Source organism: Hypanus sabinus, unplaced genomic scaffold, assembly GCF_030144855.1.
Source record: "Hypanus sabinus isolate sHypSab1 unplaced genomic scaffold, sHypSab1.hap1 scaffold_948, whole genome shotgun sequence".
Lineage (NCBI taxonomy): Eukaryota > Metazoa > Chordata > Chondrichthyes > Myliobatiformes > Dasyatidae > Hypanus > Hypanus sabinus.
In genome coordinates this window covers 83,705-107,089 of record NW_026781802.1, presented here as the reverse complement: position 1 = coordinate 107,089, position 23,385 = coordinate 83,705, and the positions used below count along the sequence as shown (strand labels likewise).

The 23,385-nt window shown below is 45.6% G+C and overlaps 1 protein-coding gene across 3 annotated transcripts; it reads left to right on the top strand.

Moving 5' to 3' along the window:
* Positions 1-5,916: 5,916 nt before the first annotated feature.
* Positions 5,917-21,611, top strand: LOC132390545 (carcinoembryonic antigen-related cell adhesion molecule 5-like). Of its 3 annotated transcripts, none has more exons than XM_059963158.1 (9): positions 5,917-5,987; positions 6,209-6,325; positions 9,236-9,352; positions 14,085-14,366; positions 15,637-15,760; positions 16,160-16,215; positions 16,615-16,679; positions 17,585-17,626; positions 21,362-21,611. In XM_059963158.1, coding segments are annotated over exons 1-5 (570 nt in total). In that variant the 5' UTR covers positions 5,917-5,935; the 3' UTR covers positions 15,639-15,760; positions 16,160-16,215; positions 16,615-16,679; positions 17,585-17,626; positions 21,362-21,611. The 3 variants fall into 3 exon arrangements, with proteins under 3 accessions (XP_059819141.1, XP_059819140.1, XP_059819142.1); XM_059963157.1 differs by having other exon boundaries at positions 14,519-15,760; XM_059963159.1 differs by lacking the exons at positions 5,917-5,987; positions 6,209-6,325; positions 9,236-9,352 and having other exon boundaries at positions 14,241-14,366.
* The last annotated feature ends 1,774 nt before the right edge of the window (positions 21,612-23,385 follow it).

The following is a 23,385-nucleotide window of genomic DNA, read 5'->3' as shown; positions in this document are numbered from 1 at the left end:
AGAAGTGAATTGGAGACGTGAACCAGAACTCGATTACGTGGAGTTTCTATGCTCCCGTCGAAGAGACACCACACTGAAACAAAAAAAAAAAAATCTGTTCTGAGATGCCCAATCCGTGTAATCAGTGCTTGCATTCAATGAGAGGCAGCTTTGCAAATATGAATATTTAGACATTATCAAGGGTTTAACGAGCTCACAGAGGTTAATTGAGGAAGAAAGCAAATGGCAGAGGAAGTTGGCGAATATTGTTTTGTACTTGTGAGAGAACAGGTGCGGAGAGAAAGCAGACTCTGAAGGAAATTAACATCTATTTATAAGCACGACTCTTGGATGTAAACCAGAACGTGTTTACTCAGAGTGTTTCCATGTTCCAGTTTGAGAGAGACCATCCTGAAAAAAATCTCCCCACAGCTAATGTTCTAAAGACTCCTAACCGATATAAACTCTGCTTGCCTTCAACAAAAGCTAGGTTTGCAATTGTGAGTATTTAGAAAAGATTGTCAAGGGTTAAAATTCGGTTCTTTGCAAAAGAGCGGACAGAAGTAAATTGAGGAAGAAGGCAAATAGCTGAGGAGGTTGGCGCATATTGTTTTGTACTTGTGGGGAAGGCGGAACTTTGTGGGGGAACAGGTGCGGAGAGAAAGCAGAGTCTAAATGATACTGACATATGTTTATAAGCTCGACTCTTGGATCTGACCATCTGCAACAGGAAGTTTCACAAGGTCTGACAATGGAGTGTGCTGAACCTTTGGTTGTACTCTTCTCCAATTCCTTATGTATTACCGAATTTGCTACAGAGCGCAGTGAAGAAGACTTCGCTATTTCATGAAAGCGGAAGAAGGAGAAACGGAGAAATGAGGCGGGTAAGTTAGACATCTAGATTGGGGAATTTGCAGCGGTCTATTATTGAGGAAACAGAACATGCACCTGAGAAATTAAGACTACAGCAGGTCACGCACAAAATGTATTATTGGAAAGGACAGGAGAGACGGAGTGAAAATTCTGGACATCTGGAGCAAGACACAAAAAATGCTGAGAACTCAGCGGTCATGCAATATCTGTGGGGGTTAATGAGCCGTCACGGGTCGTGTCGAGACCGTGCAACGTGGACAGTGAGATAGATTACAAAGTCGGCTGGTGCAAGATCTGGTGGAGGATAAGTGAATCAAGTGAGAGGTTTTGATGGGCAGTTGCGACGGGCAGAGAGTCGAAATGGTGTAAGAAAAGTATCAAAGAATTATCCACTGTCAACTTCTGAATGATAAAGAGGGCGATATTTATATAAAGTGTCGAGAGTGGAGGTTGCGATGGGAGCTGACACGTGACAGAGGTGTCCAGTTAAACGCGGCTGATTGGAAGATGGGGGTGACGTCAGATGTGTAAACATGGAGACCACGGCAGGGGTTGAGAGGTGATGGACAGTGGCAACAAGGGGAGGTGGAGATGTAACTTGACAGTAAAGCCAGGGTAAATCATGGGACCCCTGGAGGGTGAAAAGCAGAGCTGATGCGCACTTTGAGCGGAAAGACACTGTGGGTGTGTGAGTAATGCAAGACTGAGTCAGGGGTGAGAGTAATTAGGCTCGGTAACAGGGAGCCGGAGTGTTTGATGTGTACAGGAGGTTCCAGGTGGCGCAGAACAGACTGCAGGTAAAGCTCACCTGTTTTGTTTTGTGATTTACAGCAAAGAAACAAGCTCTTCAGCCAACACACGCAAAATGCTGGTGGAACCCTGCAGGCCAGGCAGCATCTATAGAGAGAAGCGTTGTGGACGTTCCGGGCCGAGACCCTTCGTCAGGACTGACTGAAAGGGAAGGTACTAAGAGATTTGAAAGTAGGAGGGGGAGGGGGAAATGCGAAAAGTTAGGAGAAGACCAGAGGGGGTGGGATGAAGCTAAGAGCTAGAAAGGTGATTGGCAAAAGAGATACAGAGCTGGAGAAGGGAAAGGATCATGGTTCGGGAGGCCGAGAAAGAACGGGAGAGAGGAGAACCAGAGGGAGACGGAGAGCAGGCAAAGAGTGATGGGCAGAGAGAGAGAGAGAGAGAGAGAGAGAGAGAGAAAGGGGAGAATTAAAAAGGGATGGGGTAAGAAGAAGAGGAAGGGCATTAACGGAAGTTAGAGGTCGATATTCATGCCATCACGTTGGAAGCTACCCAAACGGCATATAAGTTGTTGTTCGTCCAACCTGAGTGTGGCTTCATCTTGACAGTAGAAAGGTGGTGATGGTTCTGGAGGTGTAGTGAGGGCTGGTAAGTTGCGGCTGTCCCTGAATATGCCCTGTTTTGAGATGTAACTGACCAGTTACTGGACTTTTTGAAGTTGGTGATGTACGGATCGGAATATGGAAGTGACAGCAAGATCAGATTGGACGTGATATTCACGCTGGTTGGTGTGGGAAGAAGAGCCAGGCTGTCTGTTTCACGTCCCGTGTTTACCGAACTTATTAATGACCGTTTCACGTGTCCGCTTTGCGAACTTGAAATAGATGCGGAAATCTGAATTTTCAGCAACTACCTTGTCAATCTCCCTCACCGTTCATTCATAAGTATTGTTTCAGCAATCGCGAATTTGACACATCTTCATAGATCATCTGGCGGCGCGAGACCTCAAGGCATCTTGACCTAACCTGAGTGTGATGTGCTCTGGATTCCATGTGTGATGTCCTTCAGGCACTGCGAGGTTGCAAAAATGTTATGTACTTTCATTATCCAAAGTACTTGTTATAAACCCACAAGGATCTTTGTCTTCAGAGCATCTCACAGTTGCATGCCAAAGTAACGGTGTTCCCCACATTGCCCAACAAAATCCTCTTGAATATCAGCATTAACAAAACAAATGACATTTAATCACTATTTTTGCAAAGTAGCTTTTGTTCAGTGTATCAGCGGGAACAGCGACTGTTTTTGCAAAACGTCCCCTTAAAGATCAGCATTAACACAACAGCAACTGACAAGCGAAAGACCCGTTGCTACCCGTTGCAGATCAAATGTAAAGGCGCGATAATGCAGAGATGTCTCTCATTTATAGCCCCAATATTATTTCCTACATATGCGACGGGTATTGCTGTATTAGGCAGCTTCACTTCGAAAAATTTCAGTGACTGCGCATGACAAAAGGAGAAACACAACTGCACACGGCGATAAAAGACGCCGGCGGCAATACAGTGACGGCCGGAATTTCACTGGCAAAGTTGAAAGAGCGTCAGTGCAGAAGTCAGGCAGGACGCTGTCACCACGAGGGGGCAGTGTGGAAGATACAGACACGAGTTCAGAATGGGTGCATTGGTCACGCGCAACCCTGAGCCGCCCAACTTTGCAGTCAGATTCAATCTCGAGTATCTTTTCTGTGTCCTTAACATCGCCCGTCCGATTTAAAAACGTTGCACTACTGGCGATATAGGGCGACAATTTCCGGCAGCTCACTAATCTACAAGATGGACATTTTCTTAACTTTTATCGCAGCAGTCTTCGGCCAATTAAGCACAAAAAATGACAGGCGAATTCTATACATGCATCGGCGATCATATGAAGTCCACGTGAACAGCAACGAGTCGTCAAAGATTACTCCCAGCAATGCAAGTACTGCACCTGGAAGTGACCGGAATTCCGCCAGCGAAGCGAGATCGACCAGGGGAGGACTGGGTGCGGTGGGTATCAACCAGAGTGAAGCTACGGGAACACGACCACTGTTCCATCGCATCTTTACTGGCCAATGTACATTCATTAGAGAGCAGAGCACTGGGCCTGAGGACAAGATTGCTGTTTCGAAGGGACACAGAGGATTTCTGAGTCGTCTCTTTCACTGAGACGGCTCACCTGCCACACTCTGAATGTCGCTCTCCAGCCCAAAGGGTACTCAGTCCACCAGGCAGACCGATAGGCAGCATCAGATAAGAACAGAGCAGCGGCGACTCCTTCATGATAAACCATGGATTCGGAGCGCAACTGGGTGTCTCTTCCATGTTCACAGAATCTGCGTTCCGATCCTCTAATTGAGGATCCCCAATCGCTATTGTACTCCCCTTTCAGCATCCCATTCTGGGCCACAGAGCCGGTCTCAGTACCTTCCTCCTGGTAATTTCCACTCCCGGCAAACCATCAAATGCATCCTGCTATTGAGGTGTACGGCCACAAGGGGTCACTGCTCCGGCTGCCTATCCCCTCTGCCTCTCCTGCAGGTTACCTGTAATACTGTCGCCTTCCTCTCGGGTGGCTCCCTCCCTGTAGCATCTGCCTATCACCACCTCAATGTCCCGTATGAGTCAAAGCTCATGGAACAGCAGCTCCCGTTCATGGGACATGCACCCGATGGACATTGTGCGGGTCTGTTTATGTATTTATGCGGGATAGAGGCGGTATCCCAGTTTCTCTAAATCTCACACAAGGTACATGACACTGACCACACTCCAGCAATGGCCGTTCCAACAATGGAGAATCCTTCTACATCTGGCTGGCCAATTCAGAGAAGTCCCGTCATTGCTGTCATAACCGCCAAGTGGCGGAACGCGTCCTCAGTACATTAATAAGTAATATATGCATACAATGTACATAACATTTCGGTAAGTAAACCAGCGAATGAACGAGTAAGTAAATGAAATAATGAAAAAGTAAACTAACTATCAAATAAAAAAAAGAATTATGAGCTCGCTTTCATGGGTCCATGTACCGCTCAAAAAAAAACTGATTGCAGAAGATATTGGTAGCTCATTGAGCGTGGGTCTTCCGGCTCATGTACCTACCTTCCGGATGGCGATAAGGACACGAGAATATATCCCGGATGGTGGCAATGGGAAGAAAGCATATTCCGTTTTGTACTAATAGGAAGGTTGTATATCCCGAATGGTTGTAATGGGACAAGAGCATATACCTGACGGTAATCACCCTTAATTATGGACCTGGTATTCCTGAGGAACCAGCTTTTGAAGATTTTCTCGATTATGAAGAGGCTTGCACTGTGATGAATGTGATTGTTGTACACAAGCCTCTGCAATCTGTGCCGATCCTGTGCATTGCAGCCTGCACACCAGACGGTGATGGAAACTGTCAGAATACTCTCCGCCTTGCATGTGCGAACATTTCCCAGTTTTTGGTGACATACCCATACCAAATCTCTTCAAGCTTTGTGGGCCGAAGGGCCTTCATTGTGTTGTAGGCTTTCTCCGTTTCTATGTTTCTATCACCTGATGGAATACAGCCGCTGACGTGCCTTTCTTTGTGAATGTATAACTATGTGAGGCCAAGCAGAGATTCTCTCAGAAGGAGCTTAAACCTGCTCACCCTCACCACCGCCGACCCTTCAATGAGGACTCTCATTGTGTGTGATCTCCCGACTTCTCCTTCGCGGCGTTCACAGTCACATCCTTGGTCTTGCTGTCTCTGTGTGCAAGATTATTGCGGCGACAACACTCAGCCAGTCTACCTATCCCGGAGGGAGGTAGTTTTGAGGAAATTTCCACATGATCTGGTACAGGACAACACCAGAGCATCGAGGGCCGAATAGCCTTCTGCTTCTCTAGCGTTTTAGGTTCGTTCATTCTCCGCCTTCTCGCTTTGCGCTCCAGTCAGCTCCGGTTTTTCAGATAACGGGCTCTCGGGATCTCTCATGGAGACCAGGAAATGAGGCTCAGTCTCCGAATGTAACAGAGACAGGCGCCGCTCTCTCGGGATCGCGCGGATGACGTTCACTTTACTCTCTCCCTTTCTCTTCATGTCGTTGGGTGAGACAAACTCTCTTTGAGATCATTATCGGATTCCACACAGCAGCAGATAGTTGTAGAACAGCACACAGGATTTGACGTAGATTTGAGCAAAGTACAGACTCTCTGATCCAATCAGCGCTGCCGCTTGTGACGTCAGAATCCAGATATCTGACCCGCAAACCAGGAAGTGGGGCTCAGTCTCCGAGTGTAACAGAGATCGGCGCTGCTCTCTCGGGATGTCGGGACTGGCCTTCGCAGCTCTCGTTCTTTGTCTCCACATAACGGCGGGTGAGGGTCACTCTCCCGAACCCTCAGTGGCGGATAACCATCAGAGTAGCGGGTGGTCGGAGGCATGAAGATCAGGTTATAATGAATGAAGATGAGATTATAATAATCGATCTTACTGAGTTCTCAACAGATCCCTGGTATCTGTACAGATTGTGTTAAGTACAGATCACAAGTCTACCCGCGTCTGTCGCTTTTCCCTCATATGATTTTCTCTTTCTCAGGTGAGTCCCAGCAGTTTACTACTATCGTTGAGCACAGCGAGATAAATGTCGCCGTTGGGGGTACGTCGCCAGCTAGTAGCCCCCAAACCTCAGCGACCGTCACTCTACGTGTCACTGGTAAGTGAGACAGAGTCATGCGATCTCGGACTATAACTTTCATTTTACTCCTGTGGTGAAAGAATACACTACAACCTTTCCGGTGGTCGCAGAACCTGGACTCCAGTGAACTCTGCCAGACCTGCTCTCGGACTGTTCAGTTCTCACTGTTGTGCGTGGCTGTGTGTCGCCGTTTCTGTTTGCAGGCTGCTCGCACTTGCCCGTGCCGGATGTCAGTTTCGTCTTCAAGGACATCAAGTAATCACTTGTGCTGTATTTTACTCTTTTTTTTGAAAACGGACTGTTTCTTAAGTCAGCTGGAACTGATTAATTCTTAATCATATACCTCAAAGTTGAACGACGCTATCCTCCCCAGTGCTGCCCACATGTCTATGACAGTATAGAAACATAGAACACCGACAGCACAATACAGGCCCTTCGGCCCACAAGTTTGTACCGAACATGTCCCTGCCTTAGGATTTGCCCGGCTTACATATAACCTACATTTTTCTAATCTCCACGTACCTATCCAAAAGTCTCTTTAAAGCCCCTATCGTATCCGCCTCCACCACGTTGCCGGCAGCCCATTGCACGCAATCACCTCTCTCCGAGTACAAAAACTTACCCCTGACATCTCCTCTGAACGTACTCCCCAGCAGCTTAAACCTGCTTCCTCTTGTGGCAAACAACAAAAGAGAATGATGTGCAAAGGGACTTGTCAGTCCTCTGTGTAGGATTGTCTCAAGGTTAATGTAGAGGTTGAGTCTCTTGTGAGGAAGGGAAATGCGATGCTAGCATTCATTTCAAGAGGACAAGAATATAAAAGTCACCATATAATATTGAAAGTTTATAAAGCTCCGGTGAAGCCTCAATTGGAGTATTGTGAGCGGTTTTTGGCCCCTTACCCGAGAATGCATGTGCTGAAATTAGTGAGGGTTCAAAAAGGGTTCACGGAAATGATTCCAGAATTGAATGACTTGTCATAATATGACCCCTTAATGACTCTGAGCCTGTATTCACTAGAATCCAGAAGAGATGAGAGGAAGGAAACTGTCTATCAGGTCACCCCTCATTCCTCTGAATTCCAGTGAATACAGACCCAAAGCATCAAATGCTCGTCATATGAGAACAATAGACTCATGTGAGTGAACTTCCTTTGAATCCTTTCAGTTTCAACACATCCTTTCCAGGAACAGTGCCCCAAATCTGCTCACAATACTCCAGGTGAGGCCTCACTGGTGCTTAAACAGTTGAAAGGTCACGTCTTTGTTTTTACAATCCCGTCCACATGAAATGAATGCTAACACCGCCTTCTCCCTGTATTCCTTGATGCCCTGACCAATAGAAAATCTATCAAACTCTGCGTTAATTATACATAAACACTTGGTCTCAACCCCTGCTTGTGGCAAACAATTCCACGGATTTACAACCTCTGCTGAAGAAATACCTTTTCAGCTCCGTTCTGAAATGAGGATTCTCTATTTTTAGCTCTGTCACCTTGACATTGACTCTCCCACCACAGGAATCATCCTCTCTATAGGAAACTATAGGTACATAATCATCCACTATAGGAAGCATCCTGTTCACATCCACACTATCTGTGTCCTCTGGTCCGAGACGCCCCCACTATAGGAAACATCCTCTCCACATCCACTCTATCTGTGTCCTCTGGTCCTAGACTCCCCCACTATAGGAAACATCCTCTCCACATCCACTCTGTGTCCTCTGGTCCGAGACTCCCCCAGTATAGGAAACATCCTCTCCACATCCACTCTATCTGTGTCCACTGGTCCTAGACTCTCCCACTATAGGAAATATCCTCTACACATCCACTCTATCTGTGTCCACTGGTCCTAGACTCCCCCACTGTAGGAAACATCCTCTCCACATCCACTCTATCTGTGTCCTCTGGTCCTAGACTCCCCCACTATAGGAAACATCTTCTCCGCATCCACTCTGTCTGTGTCCACTGGTTCTAGACTCTCCAACTATGGGAAAAATCCTCTCCACATCCACACTGTGTGTGTCCTCTGGTACTAGACTCCCCCACTATAGGAAGCATCCTCTCCACATCCATTATTCAAAGAATTCCAAAGGATTGTTCAGGCAAGATTTCCCGCTTTGGGATGCTGACTGCAGCCAATTTTATCACATGCCTCCAAGTGCCCTGAGACATAACCCTTAATGATCGACTCCTTTCCAAACAGTTCTGGCCAACTCCCGTCCCGTGAGTCTGTAATTCAATTTAACCCATTGCTATACTGATACATGTGACTTCAGCTTCTCCTTCGCAAATTTCAGGGTGAATTCGATCCTATTATAAACAACATCTTGTAGTTGTTTGTTTACATTTCCCTTAAGGTCTCTATCCAATTCTGGATCTTTGCTCAACATCACATCCGGAATAGATGATCCTCTACTGGGCTCAACCATCAGCTGCCTTGAATCCCCAGCTCGCAGGCACTCTACAAGATCGCCCAGCTGGAATCCAGCACCAACCTGATTTTCCCAATCTATCTTCCTATTGAAATCCCTCCTTACTTATTGTAACCTTGCCCTGTTGACGCTTGTGACGTCAGAATCCAGATATCTGACCCGCAAACCAGGAAGCGCGGCTCAGTCTCCGAGTGTAACAGAGATCGGCGCTGCTCTCTCGGGATGTCGGGACTGGCCTTCGCAGCTCTCGTTCTTTGTCTCCACATAACGGCGGGTGAGGGTCACTCTCTCGAACCCTCAGTGGCGGATAACCATCAGAGTGGCGGGTAGTAGGAGGCATGAAGTTCGGGTTATAAGAAATGAAGATGAGATTATAATAATCGATCTTACTGAGTTCTCAACAGATCCCTGATATCTGTACAGATTGTGTTAAGTACAGATCCCAAGTCTTTCCGCGTCTGTCGCTTTTCCCTCATATGATTTTCTCTTTCTCAGGTGAGTCCCAGCAGTTTACTACTATCGTTGAGCACAGCGAGATAAATGTCGCCGTTGGGGGTACGTCGCCAGCTAGTAGCCCCCAAACCTCAGCGACCGTCATTCTGCGTGTCACTGGTAAGTGAGACAGAGTCATGCGATCTCGGACTATAACTTTCATTTTATTCCTGTGGTGAAAGAAAACCTTTCCGGTGGTCGCAGAACCTGGACTCCAGTGAACTCTGCCAGACCTGCTCTCGGACTGTTCAGTTCTCACTGTTGTGCGTGGCTGTGTGTCGCCGTTTCTGTTTGCAGGCTGCTCGCACTTGCCCGTGCCGGATGTCAGTTTCGTCTTCAAGTCCATCAAGTAATCACTTGTGCTGTATTTTACTCTTTTTTTGAAAACGGACTGTTTCTTAAGTCAGCTGGAACTGATTAATTCTTAATCATATACCTCAAAGTTGAACGACGCTATCCTCCCCAGTGCTGCCCACATGTCTATGACAGTATAGAAACAGTATAGCACAATACAGGCCCTTCGGCCCACAAGTTTGTACCGAACATGTCCCTGCCTTAGAATTTGCCCGGCTTACATATAACTTTCATTTTTCTAATCTCCACGTGCCTATCCAAAAGTCTCTTTAAAGCCCCTATCGTATCCGCCTCCACCACGTTGCCGGCAGCCCATTGCAAGCAATCACCTCTCTCTGAGTACAAAAACTTACCCCTGGCATCTCCTCTGTACGTACTCCCCAGCAGCTTAAACCTGCTTCCTCTTGTGGCAAACAACAAAAGAGAATGATGTGCACAGGGACTTGTCAGTAGGATTGTCTCAAGGTTAATGTAGAGGTTGAGTCTGTTGTGAGGAAGGGAAATGCGATGCTAGCATTCATTTCAAGAGGACAAGAATATAAAAGTCACCATATAATATTGAAAGTTTATAAAGCTCCGGTGAAGCCTCAATTGGAGTATTGTGAGCAGTTTTTGGCCCCTTACCCGAGAATGCATGTGCTAAAATTAGTGAGGGTTCAAAGGGGATTCACGGAAATGATTCCAGGATTGAATGACTTGTCATAATATGAGCCTTTAATGTCTCTGAGCCTGTATTCACTAGAATCCAGAAGAGCTGAGAGGAAGGAAACTGTTATCAGGTCACCCCTCATTCTTCTGAATTCCAGTGAATACAGACCCAAAGCATCAAATGTTCGTCATATGAAAACAATAGACTCATGTGAGTGAACTTCCTTTGAAGCCCTTCAGTTTCAACACATCCTTTCCAGGAACAGTGCCCCAAATCTGCTCAGAATACTCCAGGCGAGGCCTCACTGGTATATCCTCCCCAGTGCTGCCCACATGTCTATGACAGTATAGAAACATAGAACACCGACAGCACAATACAGGCCCTTCGGCCCACAAGTTTGTACCGAACATGTCCCTGCCTTAGAATTTGCCAGGCTTACATTTAACCTCCATTTTTCTAAGCTCCACGTACCTATCCAAAAGTCTCTTTAAAGCCCCTATCGTACCCACCTCCACCACTTTGCCTGCAGCCCATTCCACGCACTCACCACTCTCTGAGTAAAAAACTTACCCCTGATATCTCCTCTGTACGTACTCCCCAGCAGCTTAAACATGTTTCCTCTTGTGGCATCCATTTCATCCCTGGGGAAAAGCCTCTGACTATACACAAGATCAATGCATCTCACCATTTTGTACAGCTCCATCAGGTCACCTCTCATCATCCACCCCTCCGAGGAGAAGAGGCCGAGTTCACTCAACCTATTCTCATAAGCCATGCTCCCTAACCCAGGCAACAACCTTGTAAATTTCCTCTGAACCCTTTCGATGGCTTCCAATTCCTTCTTGTAGTGAGGCGACCAGAATATTGACAGCATTCTGCAGTCCTCTGTGTAGGATTGTCTAAAGGTTAATTTAGAGGTTGAGTCTGTTGTGAGGAAGGGAAATGCGATGCTAGCATTCATTTCAAGAGGACAAGAATATAAAAGTCACCATGTAATATTTAAAGTTTATAAAGCTCTGGTGAGGCCTCAGTTGGAGTATTGTGAGAAGTTTTTGGCCCCTTACCCGATAATGCATGTGCTGAGAGTTGAGAGGAAGGAAACTGTCTATCAGTTCACCCCTCATTCTTCTGAATTCCTGTGAATACAGACCCAAAGCATCAAATGTTCGTCATATGAAAACAATAGACTCATGTGAGCGAACTTCCTTTGAAGCCTTTGAGTTTTAACACATCCTTTCCAAGAACAGTGCCCCAAATCTGCTCACAATACTCCAGCTGATGCCTCACTGGTGCTTAAAAAGTTGAAAGTTCACATAATTGCTTTTACAATCCCGTCCACATGAAATGAATGCTAACACCGCCTTCTCCCTGTATTCCTTGATGCCCTGACCAATAGAAAATCCATCAACCTCTGCGTTAATTATACATAAACACTTGGTCTCAACCCCTGCTTGTGGCAAACAATTCCACGGATTTACAACCTCTTCTGAAAAAATACCTTTTCAGCTCCGTTCTGAAATGATGATTCTCTATTTTTAGCTCTGTCACCTTGACATTGACTCTCCTAACACAGGAATCATCCTCTCTATAGGAAACTATAGGTACATAATCATCCACTCTTGGTAGCATCCTGTTCACATCCACTCTATCTGTGTCCTCTGGTCCTAGACTCCCCACTGTAGGAAACTTCCTCTCCACATCCACTCTATCTGTGTCCTCTGGTCCTAGACGTCCCCACTCTAGGAAATATCCTCTCCACATCTACTCTATCTGTGTCCACTGGTACTAGACTCCCCCACTATAGGAAACATCCTCTCCACATCCACTCCATCTGTGTCCTCTGGTCCTAGACTCCCCCACTATAGGAAACATCCTCTCCACATCCACTCTATCTGTGTCCTCTGGTCCTAGACTCACCCACTATAGGAAACATCCTCTCCACATCCGCTCTATCTGTGTCGTCTGATCCTAGACTCCCCCACTACAGGAACCATCCTCTCCACATCCACTCTATCTGTGTCCTCTGGTCCTAGACGTCCCCACTCTAGGAAATATCCTCTCCACATCTACTCTATCTGTGTCCACTGGTCCTAGACTCTCCCACTATAAGAAACATCCTCTCCACATCCCTCTATGTGTGTCCTCTGGTACTAGACTCTCCCACTATAAGAAACATCCTCTCCACATCCCTCTATGTGTGTCCTCTGGTACTAGACTCCCCCACTATAGGAAACATCCTCTCCACATCCACTCTATCTGTGTCCTCTGGTCCTAGACTCCCCCACTATAGGAAACATCCTCTCCACATCCACTCTATCTGTGTCCTCTGGTCCTAGACTCCCCCACTATAGGAAACATCCTCTCCACATCCACTCTATCTGTGTCCTCTGGTCCTAGACTCACCCACTATAGGAAACATCCTCTCCACATCCACTCTATCTGTGTCGTCTGATCCTAGACTCCCCCACTACAGGAACCATCCTCTCCACATCCACTCTATCTGTGTCCTCTGGTCCTAGACGTCCCCACTCTAGGAAATATCCTCTCCACATCTACTCTATCTGTGTCCACTGGTCCTAGACTCTCCCACTATAAGAAACATCCTCTCCACATCCCTCTATGTGTGTCCTCTGGTACTAGACTCCCCCACTATAGGAAGCATCCTCTCCACATCCATTATTCAACGAATTCCAAAGGATTGTTCAGGCAAGATTTCCCGCTTTGGGATGCTGACTGCGGCCAATTTTATCACGTGCCTCCAAGTACCCTGAGACATAACCCTTAATGATCGACTCCTTTCCAAACAGTTCTGGCCAACTCCCGTCCCGTGAGTCTGTAATTCAATTTACCCCATTGCTATACTGATACATGTGACTTCAGCTTCTCCATCACAAATTTCAGGGTGAATTCGATCCTATTATAAACAACATCTTGTAGTTGTTTGTTTACTTTTCCCTTAAGGTCTCTATCCAATTCTGGATCTTTGCTCAACATCACATCCGGAATAGATGATCCTCTACTGGGCTCAACCATCAGCTGCCTTGAATCCCCAGCTCGCAGGCACTCTACAAGATCGCCCAGCTGGAATCCAGCACCAACCTGATTTTCCCAATCTATCTTCCTATTGAAATCCCTCCTTACTTATTGTAACAATGCCCTTTTGACATGCATTTTCCATCACACGTTGTAGTTTTAGGCCGCATCTTTGTTCTGTTTAGCGGTGTCTGTGCAATTCCCATCAGGGACTTTTACCCTCGCTGTTCCACAGCTCTCTGCACATCGGTTTAATACATTCCGACCCACTTTCACCGCTTTCTAATAAGTTAACTTCATTTTTCACCAGCACAGCAACGTCGACCCGCTTGTCCTCCTGCCGGTACTTTCGATACAATATGTATCCTTGGACTTCAAACACCCGGCTGTAACCTTTCCGCCGTGATACAATGTTGCCTTCAATATTATAGGACTAATTTTGTAAGTCTTATAAGATGTGTAAAGACAGAGTATACGGGGAGACACGCTTGTTCTCATTTGTTCAAGAGGACAAGTAAACTCTAGCCAAGTTGCTTAGTCCCCCGAAAAACAACAGTAAAACTTTAAACTCTGCCGGAATTTCATTCCATCGGCGATCTGACCTGATATCGAAACACATGAGGATAAGAGACAGGAATGGCGACGATATTGAGTTGGAGACACATAAATTTTCTGAACGTGCAGAGAAAACCAAGTGTAAAACAATTTGCAGTTTGGTTGTATTTACAGAGAAAGGCATCTTGAGTTGGCGAACCAATTGTTATGAACATGATGTCGCTGAAAACAATTGTAACTCCATTTGAAATTCAATTTTAGATCCAGTGGCAGTGACCGGGGTTAATGTGGTGACCAATAATTCCACTCCCCTGGTAAACCTCGATACCATCGCACTGAGTTGTGACGCGTCGGGCGCTGTTCAGACACGGACATGGTTCAAGGATAACCAACCCATCCAGGAAAACGGCAGAATATTTACATTTCCCGACAGGGCGAAACTGACTATAATCGGTGTGAACAGAAATGACGCAGGGACGTACAAGTGTATCGCCAGCAACTCCATCAGCAGTGGCGCTGGAGAGACCTACGTGCAAGTTTACTGTAAGTCCACAGTTGGTCAACCGCATTCTTTTGTATCGGATAGTACATTTATTAACATGTGTTCTCTTTGTAGAGATGGAACAGAGAATGTAAGAATATCCCGGATCAACCAGGAAATTACTCTAATCAATATATTTATTTTTATTTTACAGATGGACCAGAGAAGGTCAGAATTGTACCGGAGCGTCCAGTTGTGTCCAATATTGTGTCAAACCTGACATTAACTTGCTTTGCTCTGTCAGTCCCCTGGGGTATATATGCATGGTACAACGGGAACAATCTCCTGCAGACAGGGCAGGAACTCACCCTTGTGTCAATGAGCTCGGTTAACGTGGGGTGTTATACATGTCGGGTTACTAACGACGTAACCAAGAGGAGCAGTAACCTCACTGTCCATGTTACCGCACAAGGTGACTGAATGAGTCTCTCATTTCTCCGTGTAAACCCGATGATCAAAGATCCAAACCATTTCCCTCTCACTCTCTCCACACTCCATACATTGTCTCTTACTTGTAAATGGCTGATCAGATTAAAGTAATAATCGATTTAAAAGAAGACCCTGAACGACATCACGAGCATTGAACCAAAAGTAGTGAATAAAAATGACTTCGCCATTCACAAGCCACCCACTAATTTAAATTCAGAACTTCCGTGAGAACGGATGAATTATATTCCTGGTTTGAGAACACCGTGGGTAGAAACACAAGCACAGCTCGAAACCGACAGGGCAACATCGGGGGAGATGAACTGTAGAGCAGTGATGTATCAGGATTTCAGTGAGGTGTTGGACCAGGTTCCCAACGATGAGATCATTCGGAAAGTCAGGATTCACGGGGCCGAGAGAAGCTTGGCTGCGTGGGTTGATCGGTTACAGAAGGAACACAGTAGTAATGGATGGCAGGCATTCTGCGTGGGCGTCATACAGTCAGAAAATGTGGAAGAGCCGCGACTGGGTTTTTTTTTTATCTTAGTGACAAATTGAATGACCATTTCCAGTAGCTGAATTGGCGTTCATTCATTTTACCTTTCCTGTTCACCCCTCTCCGGAAGCAGGTGATTCCCAGATCTCCTTGCGCGGTGAGTTGAACTCTATGTTGTCTTTATCGATTACAGACGAATGGCATCGACATGATGTCAGAATATTGGACCAAACCAATGTTCAATGTCGAGACAGCGTCCGGAACGATTCAGAGCGTGGATCAGTCACCATTTCTGAAAAAAATAAGATGTGTTTTCGCAATGTAAGATTGATGTTTGTTTTCTGTGTTAGGAGCAAAAACAGATGAAAGTTGTACCCTCACCTCTGGCGCGATGGTGGGCATTGTACTTGGCTTCATTGGCGTGGGCCTGATCGGCGGAGTCAGCGGATGGTTGATCGCGAGGAAAACGGGAGGGTAAACGCATTTCTCTCCGAATCTCATTTCTACCTTTAATTAGTGTTTGAGAATTTCGGCGGAAACGGCTTCTGCTCGGATTCAGGGGCATCTGCGGACCGAACCAGCATTCCGCATTCACGCCGGAGTTGTTTGTCTGACATTTGAACGTCTCTCTGAAAGAGGTTTGCGTGCAGCAATGTTTGTGTGGAAAGCTGAGTGTGTCAAAAAGGCCCGGGCAATTTTCTCCACTTTACCCATTACGGTGACTGGAATCGGGCATCTGATAACCAGTGCAGTGAAAGCGAATTCTAGAGAGGATCAAATGGAATTACAGGAGCCGTTCTCGTTCGGTGTACCAGTGCAGGAAAGTGACATCTCGCCGGATTCATGTATTGATCTTTGTTTCTGTCTGTTCAGGATCAAAGATCCACCGCAATCCAAACTCGATACGAGCATCAATTCCGGAAGAACAAGTGAGTGAACTCCGTTTTTAACTGTTCCATTGCTGAGCCCGTGGAAATTTAAACATCTGATTTAACTTTAGGAGCTCATAGTGCAGGGAAGATGGAGGTTTTCATCCGAGCGAATGGTCACGAATTATGCGACTTCTGCCGTTGTGTTTTCCATTTAGTTAAGTTAGAAAATTCTGCTCAATATTACAATATCAGCGGAGAGATGGAATGGTAGTTCATCCAATTTAATTTCTCTTCATATTGATCAATATCGGCCCTCACTTCCTGGTCCGGCGATGGGTGGGAAGGAAGTTCATGCTGTTAATGGCATTTTGTTCTGGGCCGGGTTGACGTCTGCTGTGTTCAACAAGGGCTCCCGACGCTCTGCACAGTTGTGACAAATCCGTTTTGTTCCCACAGGCCCCTTGGACACAGAGACCGTGAACGCATCACCAAACTACGAAAACTTCCCAAGGAATGAACAGGTAGGCTGGAGCTGATCTTAGTCATTGTTTCGCAAAGGGGATATAAGATCGGAGGTTTCCATCGGGCCTTTCGGCATTTAATAAGATCCTGGATGATCCATCCCGGATCTCCTTTTCAGTTAATTGAGAAACAAGACATTAAATTCCGCAAAGTAGACCCAGACCTGACGACCTTATCCCACTGGTATTTCCGTTCAATTCCCTCTTCTTCTCTGTCCACTCTGGCCTCTTATCTCTTGACTTCACCTGCCCATCAACTCTCCCTGGCGCCCCTCCTTCTTCCCATTCTCCTGTGGCACACTCGCATCAGCAATCTGATCACTTTTTCTTCAGCCTTTCCCGTTCCCATTCATCAGGCCTCACCTTTCAGCTCCCAGCCAGTCCGCGTTCCCCTCCCCAGCATTTTTTTCAATCCTCTTCCTAACCCCTTCCCAGCCCAGTGGAAGGGTCTCGCCACAAAACGTAAACGGATTAATAAATTCTGTTAATGCTGCAAAATCGTATTGTATCCCTGCTGTAACGTATTTCATAAAGGTGTATTTTATAATGTCCGATCAATGTGAGTAACGGCGGAGACTCCACAATCACACACAGGGTGAAGCCAGGGTCAAGTTTGTACGTTTCTGTCTCTGAACAACAGAGATCTCTGTGACCGTTTAACAGAAATAACAGCCTACGGTAAACAGCCTGAGGCCACAAGACTCACGCTGAATCATAAACACAAAGTCCCTCGCACGGCCAACGGTGCAATATTGCTCCAGGCAGCAGTGGATGTGAAAATTGACACCCTCAGTGTTTATATGCGAGAGTGAAAATACAATTGTCGCTCAATTGGTTAAACGTCACGATAAAATAGCTTTTTTCTCTCTTTCCAACAATAATAACACGTAATGTTTTCTTTCCAGGACACAAGTAACAATGCAGAAGATGGAAACTCCACTTACACGGTCAGAAAATTACTTGCGTCAATTCGTTTTTAAAGTAATAGTTTCTACTTCACACAGTAAGAAACAGAACCTGCAGTGAGGCATAGAACCACGGAACCACAGAACACTACAGCAAAGTACAGTCCCTTCAATCCTCCATGTTGTGCCGACCCATTTAATCTTTTAAAAAAAGTATTAAACCCACACTACCCCAAAACCCTTTATTTTTCTTTCATTCGTGTGCCTGTCCAAGAGGATTTTAAATACCCCTAATGTTTTAACCTCCACAACCATACCTGCCAAGTCATTCCAGGCACTCACAAACCTCTGTGTAAAAGACTATCAACCCCATCTATCCCTCTTATAATCTTGTAGTCCTCTATCAATTCCCCTGTCATTCTTCTACGCTCCAAAGAGAAAAGTCCCAGCTCTGCTAACCGTACTTCATATGACCTGTTCTCCAAACTAGGCCACATCCTTGTAAATCTCCTCTGCACCCTCTCCATAGCTTCCGCATCCTTCCTATAATGAGGTAACCATAATTGAGAACAATATTCTACAGCAGGAATGATATTGTAGTAGCAGCAATGGGGGACAGAAATGGTGAATGAACTCATGAAGTATTATGTGTTTGTCTGCACTTTGGAGCACACCGTCAGTACGTCAGTGTCAGGACACCGAGATGATTGCAGTCACTATAATAAGGAGATGATACAAATCATATAACAATTACAGTACGGAAATACGCCATCTTGGCCCTTCTAGTCCGTGCCGAACGCTCACTCTCACCAAGTTCCACTGACACGCATTCAGCCCATAAACCTCCATTCCTTTCCTGTCCATATACCTATCCAATTTTTACTTTAAATGACGATACCGAAACTGACTCAGGTCACAGATCTCTCGATGGGTGAGCATCTGGGGAACAGTAATCACCGCTCCCTGGCCTTTAACATTATCATGGAAAAGGATAGATTTAGAGAGGACAGGAAAATTTTTAATTGGGGAAGGGCAAATAATGAGGGTATAAGTCTAGAACTTGCGGGTGTGAATTGGGATGATGTTTTTGCAAGGAAATGTACTATGGACATGTGGTCAATGTTTAGGGATCTCTTGCAGGATGTTAGGGATTAATTTGTACCGGTGAAAAAGACAAAGAATGGTAGGGTGAAGAAAACATGGGTGACAAGTGAAGTGGAAAATCCAGTCAGGTGGAAGAAGGCAGCATACATGAGGTTGAGGAAGCAAGGATCAGATGGGTCTATTGAGGAATATAGGGTAGCAAGAAAGGAGTTTAAGAAGGAGCTGAGAAGAGCAAGATGGGGGCATGAGAAGGCCTTGGCGAGTAGGGTAAAGGAAAACCCCAAGGCATTCTTCAATTATGTGAGGAACAATAGGATGTCAGCAGTGAAGGTTGGACCGATTTGGGAAGATATGCCTGGAGGCTGTGGAAGTGAGGGAGGTCCTCAATAAATACTTATATAACCATATAACTATATAACGATTATAGCACGGAAACAGACCATCTCGGCCTTTCTAGTCCGTGCCGAACGATTACTCTCACCTAGTCCCACTGACCCGCACTCAGCCCATAAACCTCCATTCCTTTCCTGTCCATATACCTATCCAATTTTACTTTAAATGACAATACCGAAACTGCTTCTACCACTTCTACTGGAAGCTCGTTCCACACAGATAGCACTCTGAGTAGAGAAATTCCTTCTCGTGTTATCCTTTAACTTTTGCCCACTACCTCTCAACTCATGTCCTTTTGCTTGAATCTACCCTACTCTGAATGGGAAAGCCTATCCATGTCAACCTCCATCAATACCCCACATAATTTAAATACCTCTATAAAGTCCCCCTGAACCTTCTACGCTCCAAAGAATAAAGACCTAACTTATAACCATATAACCATATAACAATCACAGCACGGAAACAGGCCACCTCGGCCCTCCTAGTCCGTGCCGAACTCTTACTCTCACCTAGTCCCACAGACCCGCACTCAGCCCATAACCCTCCACTCCTTTCCTGTCCATATACCTATCCAATTTTACTTTAAATGACACAACTGAACTGGCCTCTACTACTTCTACACGAAGCTCATTCCACACAGCTATCACTCTCTGAGTAAAGAAATACCCCCTCGTGTTTCCCTTAAAATTCTGCCCCCTAACTCCCAAATCATGTCCTCTAGTTTGAATCTCCCCTACTCTCAATTGAAACAGTCTGTTCACGTCAACTCTATCTATCCCTCTCAAAATTTTAAATACCTCGTTCAAATCCCCCTTCAACCTTCTACACTCCAATGAATAGAGACCTAACTTGTTCAACCTTTCTCTGTAACTTAAGTGCTGAAACCCAGGTAACATCCCAGTAAATCGGTTCTGCACTCTCTCTAATTTATTGATATATTTCCTATAATTCGGTGACCAGAACTGTACGCAATACTCCAAATTCGGCCTCACCAATGCCTTGTACAATTTTAACATTACATCCCAACTCCTATTCTCAATGCTCTGATTTATAAAGGCCAGCATAACAAAAGCTTTCTTCACCACCCTACCCGCATGAGATTCCACCATCAGGGAACTATGCAGCATCACTCTGTTCTATTGCATTCCTCAGTGCCCTACCATTTACCATGTATGTCCTATTTGGATTATTCCTACCAGAATGAAGCACCTCTCACTTATCAGCATTAAACTTCATCTGTCATCTTTCAGCCCATTCTTCTAACTGGCCTAAATCTCTCTGCAAGCTTTGAAAACCTATTTCATTATCCACGACGCCACCTATCTTAGTATCATCTGCACATTTACTAATCGAATTTGTCACCCCATCATCCAGATCGTTACTGTACATATCAAACATTGGACCCAGTAGAGATCCCTGAGGCACACCACTCGTCACCGGCCTCCAAACTGACAAACAGTTATCCACCACTGCTGTCTGGCATCTCCCATCCAGCCACTGTTGAATCCCCTACTCTCAATGGAGAAAACCTATCCACGTCAACACGGTGTCAAACATTACATATAGAGGCAAGTGATTGGGGTTGAGAGGTGTAACGGATCAGCTACGATGGAATGGTGAAGCATCCTGCGGGGGCCGAATGGCCAAATTATTCTCCTGTGTCATATGGTCTTCTCGATCTCTCCCGATTCCTCCGATATCTAATAAGATCTCTCTTAACCCTGATCCCTCTGTCCCACGGTCTTTCCGAGCCGATTTGTTACATGTGAGGAAGTCCTTTTCGGTGTTCTTCCAATTCTCCTCTCTCACAGACTGCGTTTGTTATTAACTTTCGCTAATCACAATGATTTACTCACGTTTAACAGGGACTGGTTATGGCGATCGATCTGTTTACAGTGATCTGAAGAGGTAAGTGAGCAGAACATGAGGCTGTCGATGCCAAGTATAACTTGCAAAGGGAACACATTCATTATTGTCAAGCCGATGAGTTGAGCAGAGCCCCGGCTGTGAGTGAATCCAAGTTACCCAGTGAATAACAGATGAGAGACATGTAACACTGTGGGACTGGGGTCAGGCGGCGGCGGGCAGCAAGTCATTGCTCTTCAGAGGAATAATTGTCATGGGCCTGTGGCCTTGCAAAACAGATATATTGTCTGCAAATTCTCATTAACACGATGTCTGATGCCAAATAATGAAATATCGCCCGTATTTTGACTCACCAACTTTATTTCCTTCCGGTTGCTAAGAGAGCCAACATGAATTGTTTATTTATTTCCTCAGATGACGTCACTGGTGAATAGAAGAGGACGGTTGGCCGGGAATTCACACATGAGACGGACAACCCTCGTGGAAGAAGCCACCGTTCAAAACGTCTCTCACTTTTGATCTACAACCGTTATCCATGTCTCCGTCTTTTGTCTCTCCAGTGTCACATTATCGCTTTAAGAACTGTTTCTGCATTATCGCTTTAAGAATTGTTCAAGCTGCCTCACAGCAGCCAACTTCCGTTTAAGTTAGTCGTTTGTTTACTTTTGGGTTTTTTTTTAGCAGTGTTTAATAAATGTTTTATTTGTTATAAAAAAAACCTGTCACAATTAAATATTAATTGTTGCTGGATCATAACAGTAACGTAAACAAGGAGTCTCGGAAAGAATAATAACACTTTGTGGTGACAAATTCACAGAGATTTACACATTTCTGGCCCAGACCATGACGGTGAGTAAAACATTAATACCAGGATGACGTGTTTGAGGTGTCAGGGATATTGACAAAATGCAACACTCGGTCAGTGATTGAATAAACATACGAATGTCTGGTGGGGTTGCAGAAGGTGCATCCTTTGTTGTTGAACTCGTGTCTCTTTAACGCTGTTATTCTCATGCAGTGTAAGCGGATGGTGCACGGATCTGTTATAGGCGCTCAGGTAAAATGGCTCCCAGGTCGAGTTGATAGTCCTTTGCGCCCCCATGGATGCTGTCTGATCAACTGACTATGTCCTGGATTGTCTGTTTTGTATTAGAAAGCCTTTTAAAGCCTATTGCCGCTGAGGTGCTCCACCATAGCGTAGCTGGTAGCGGGTCGCTGGGGCAGCAGGTTCATTACCAGATCATAGTAAACAGAGACCTCAGATAACCATTTTCACCGCCACCTCCGCCCCCAACACTCTGACTAAATCATCACTGAAGAATCTCGTAGCTGATTGGCCAGAAACGTTCTCACTCGTCCCCTCAGTGTCCAGAATTTTTTTCATATTATCTCTCCTAAATATGTTCGGAATTTCAAGGCCTCTATCTCTTGGCCGGGAATTAAAAGAAATAAAGTAAACAGATTAGTAACAGCCAGTGTAAAGAAATGATTCCTGCTTTCTGATTGGCTCCCTATGTTGAGGGACGTGAACCCTGTCGGCAGTGCAATCAGAGGCTGTGCATCTGTGCTCTTGTCCAACCAAAACCCCGCAAGATCCCACGTGGTTCACGATGGTGACGTCACTTTTGGCAAATCCTCACTGCACCTCACAATAAGTCCTTTGCAAACTGATCGCAAAAACACGTTTATTACGAGTTTCAATTTATTTAGTCACTCATTTGAATCCAGAAAAATATCGGACGAATTGTTGAAGCTAACCCATTGACATTTCAAACATGAACTCAGGTCGGCTAATCGCCATGCAGAGCCAGCTACCCGACTGCAGGAGATCTCGGCCGATCTGACTGCAACCTCAGACTCACAGTCGGTGGGTGTCAGGAATATACGGGCACGGCAGCCTTGGTGATAAATAATGACGTAACTGCGATATTTTAGGCACCCGTGATGGGAATTGGAGGCGTGAACCAGAACCTGTTTACTTAGAGAGTTTCTTTCTTCCAGTTTGAGAGACATTACACTGAAAAAACAAATTCTCCCTGCAGCTGAAGTTCTAAATGATCCCAATCTATATAATCTGTGCTGCCTTCAACAAAAGCCAGCTTTGCAATTGTGAATATTTAGAAAAGATTGTCAAGGGTTAAAATTCGGTTCTTTGCAAAAGAGCGGACAGAGGTAAATTGAGGAAGAAGGCAAATAGCTGAGGAGGTTGGCGCATATTGTTTTGTACTTGTGGGGAAGGCGGAACTTTGTGGGGGAACAAGTGCCGTGAGAAAGCAGAGTCTGAAGGAAATTGACATATGTTTATAAGCACGACACCTGGATCTGCAACAGGAGGTTTCACAAGGTCTGCCAATGGAGTGTGTTGAACCTTTGGTTCTCCTCTTCTCCAAGTCCTTATGTTTTACCGAAGTTACTACAGAGCGCGGTGAAGGAGACTT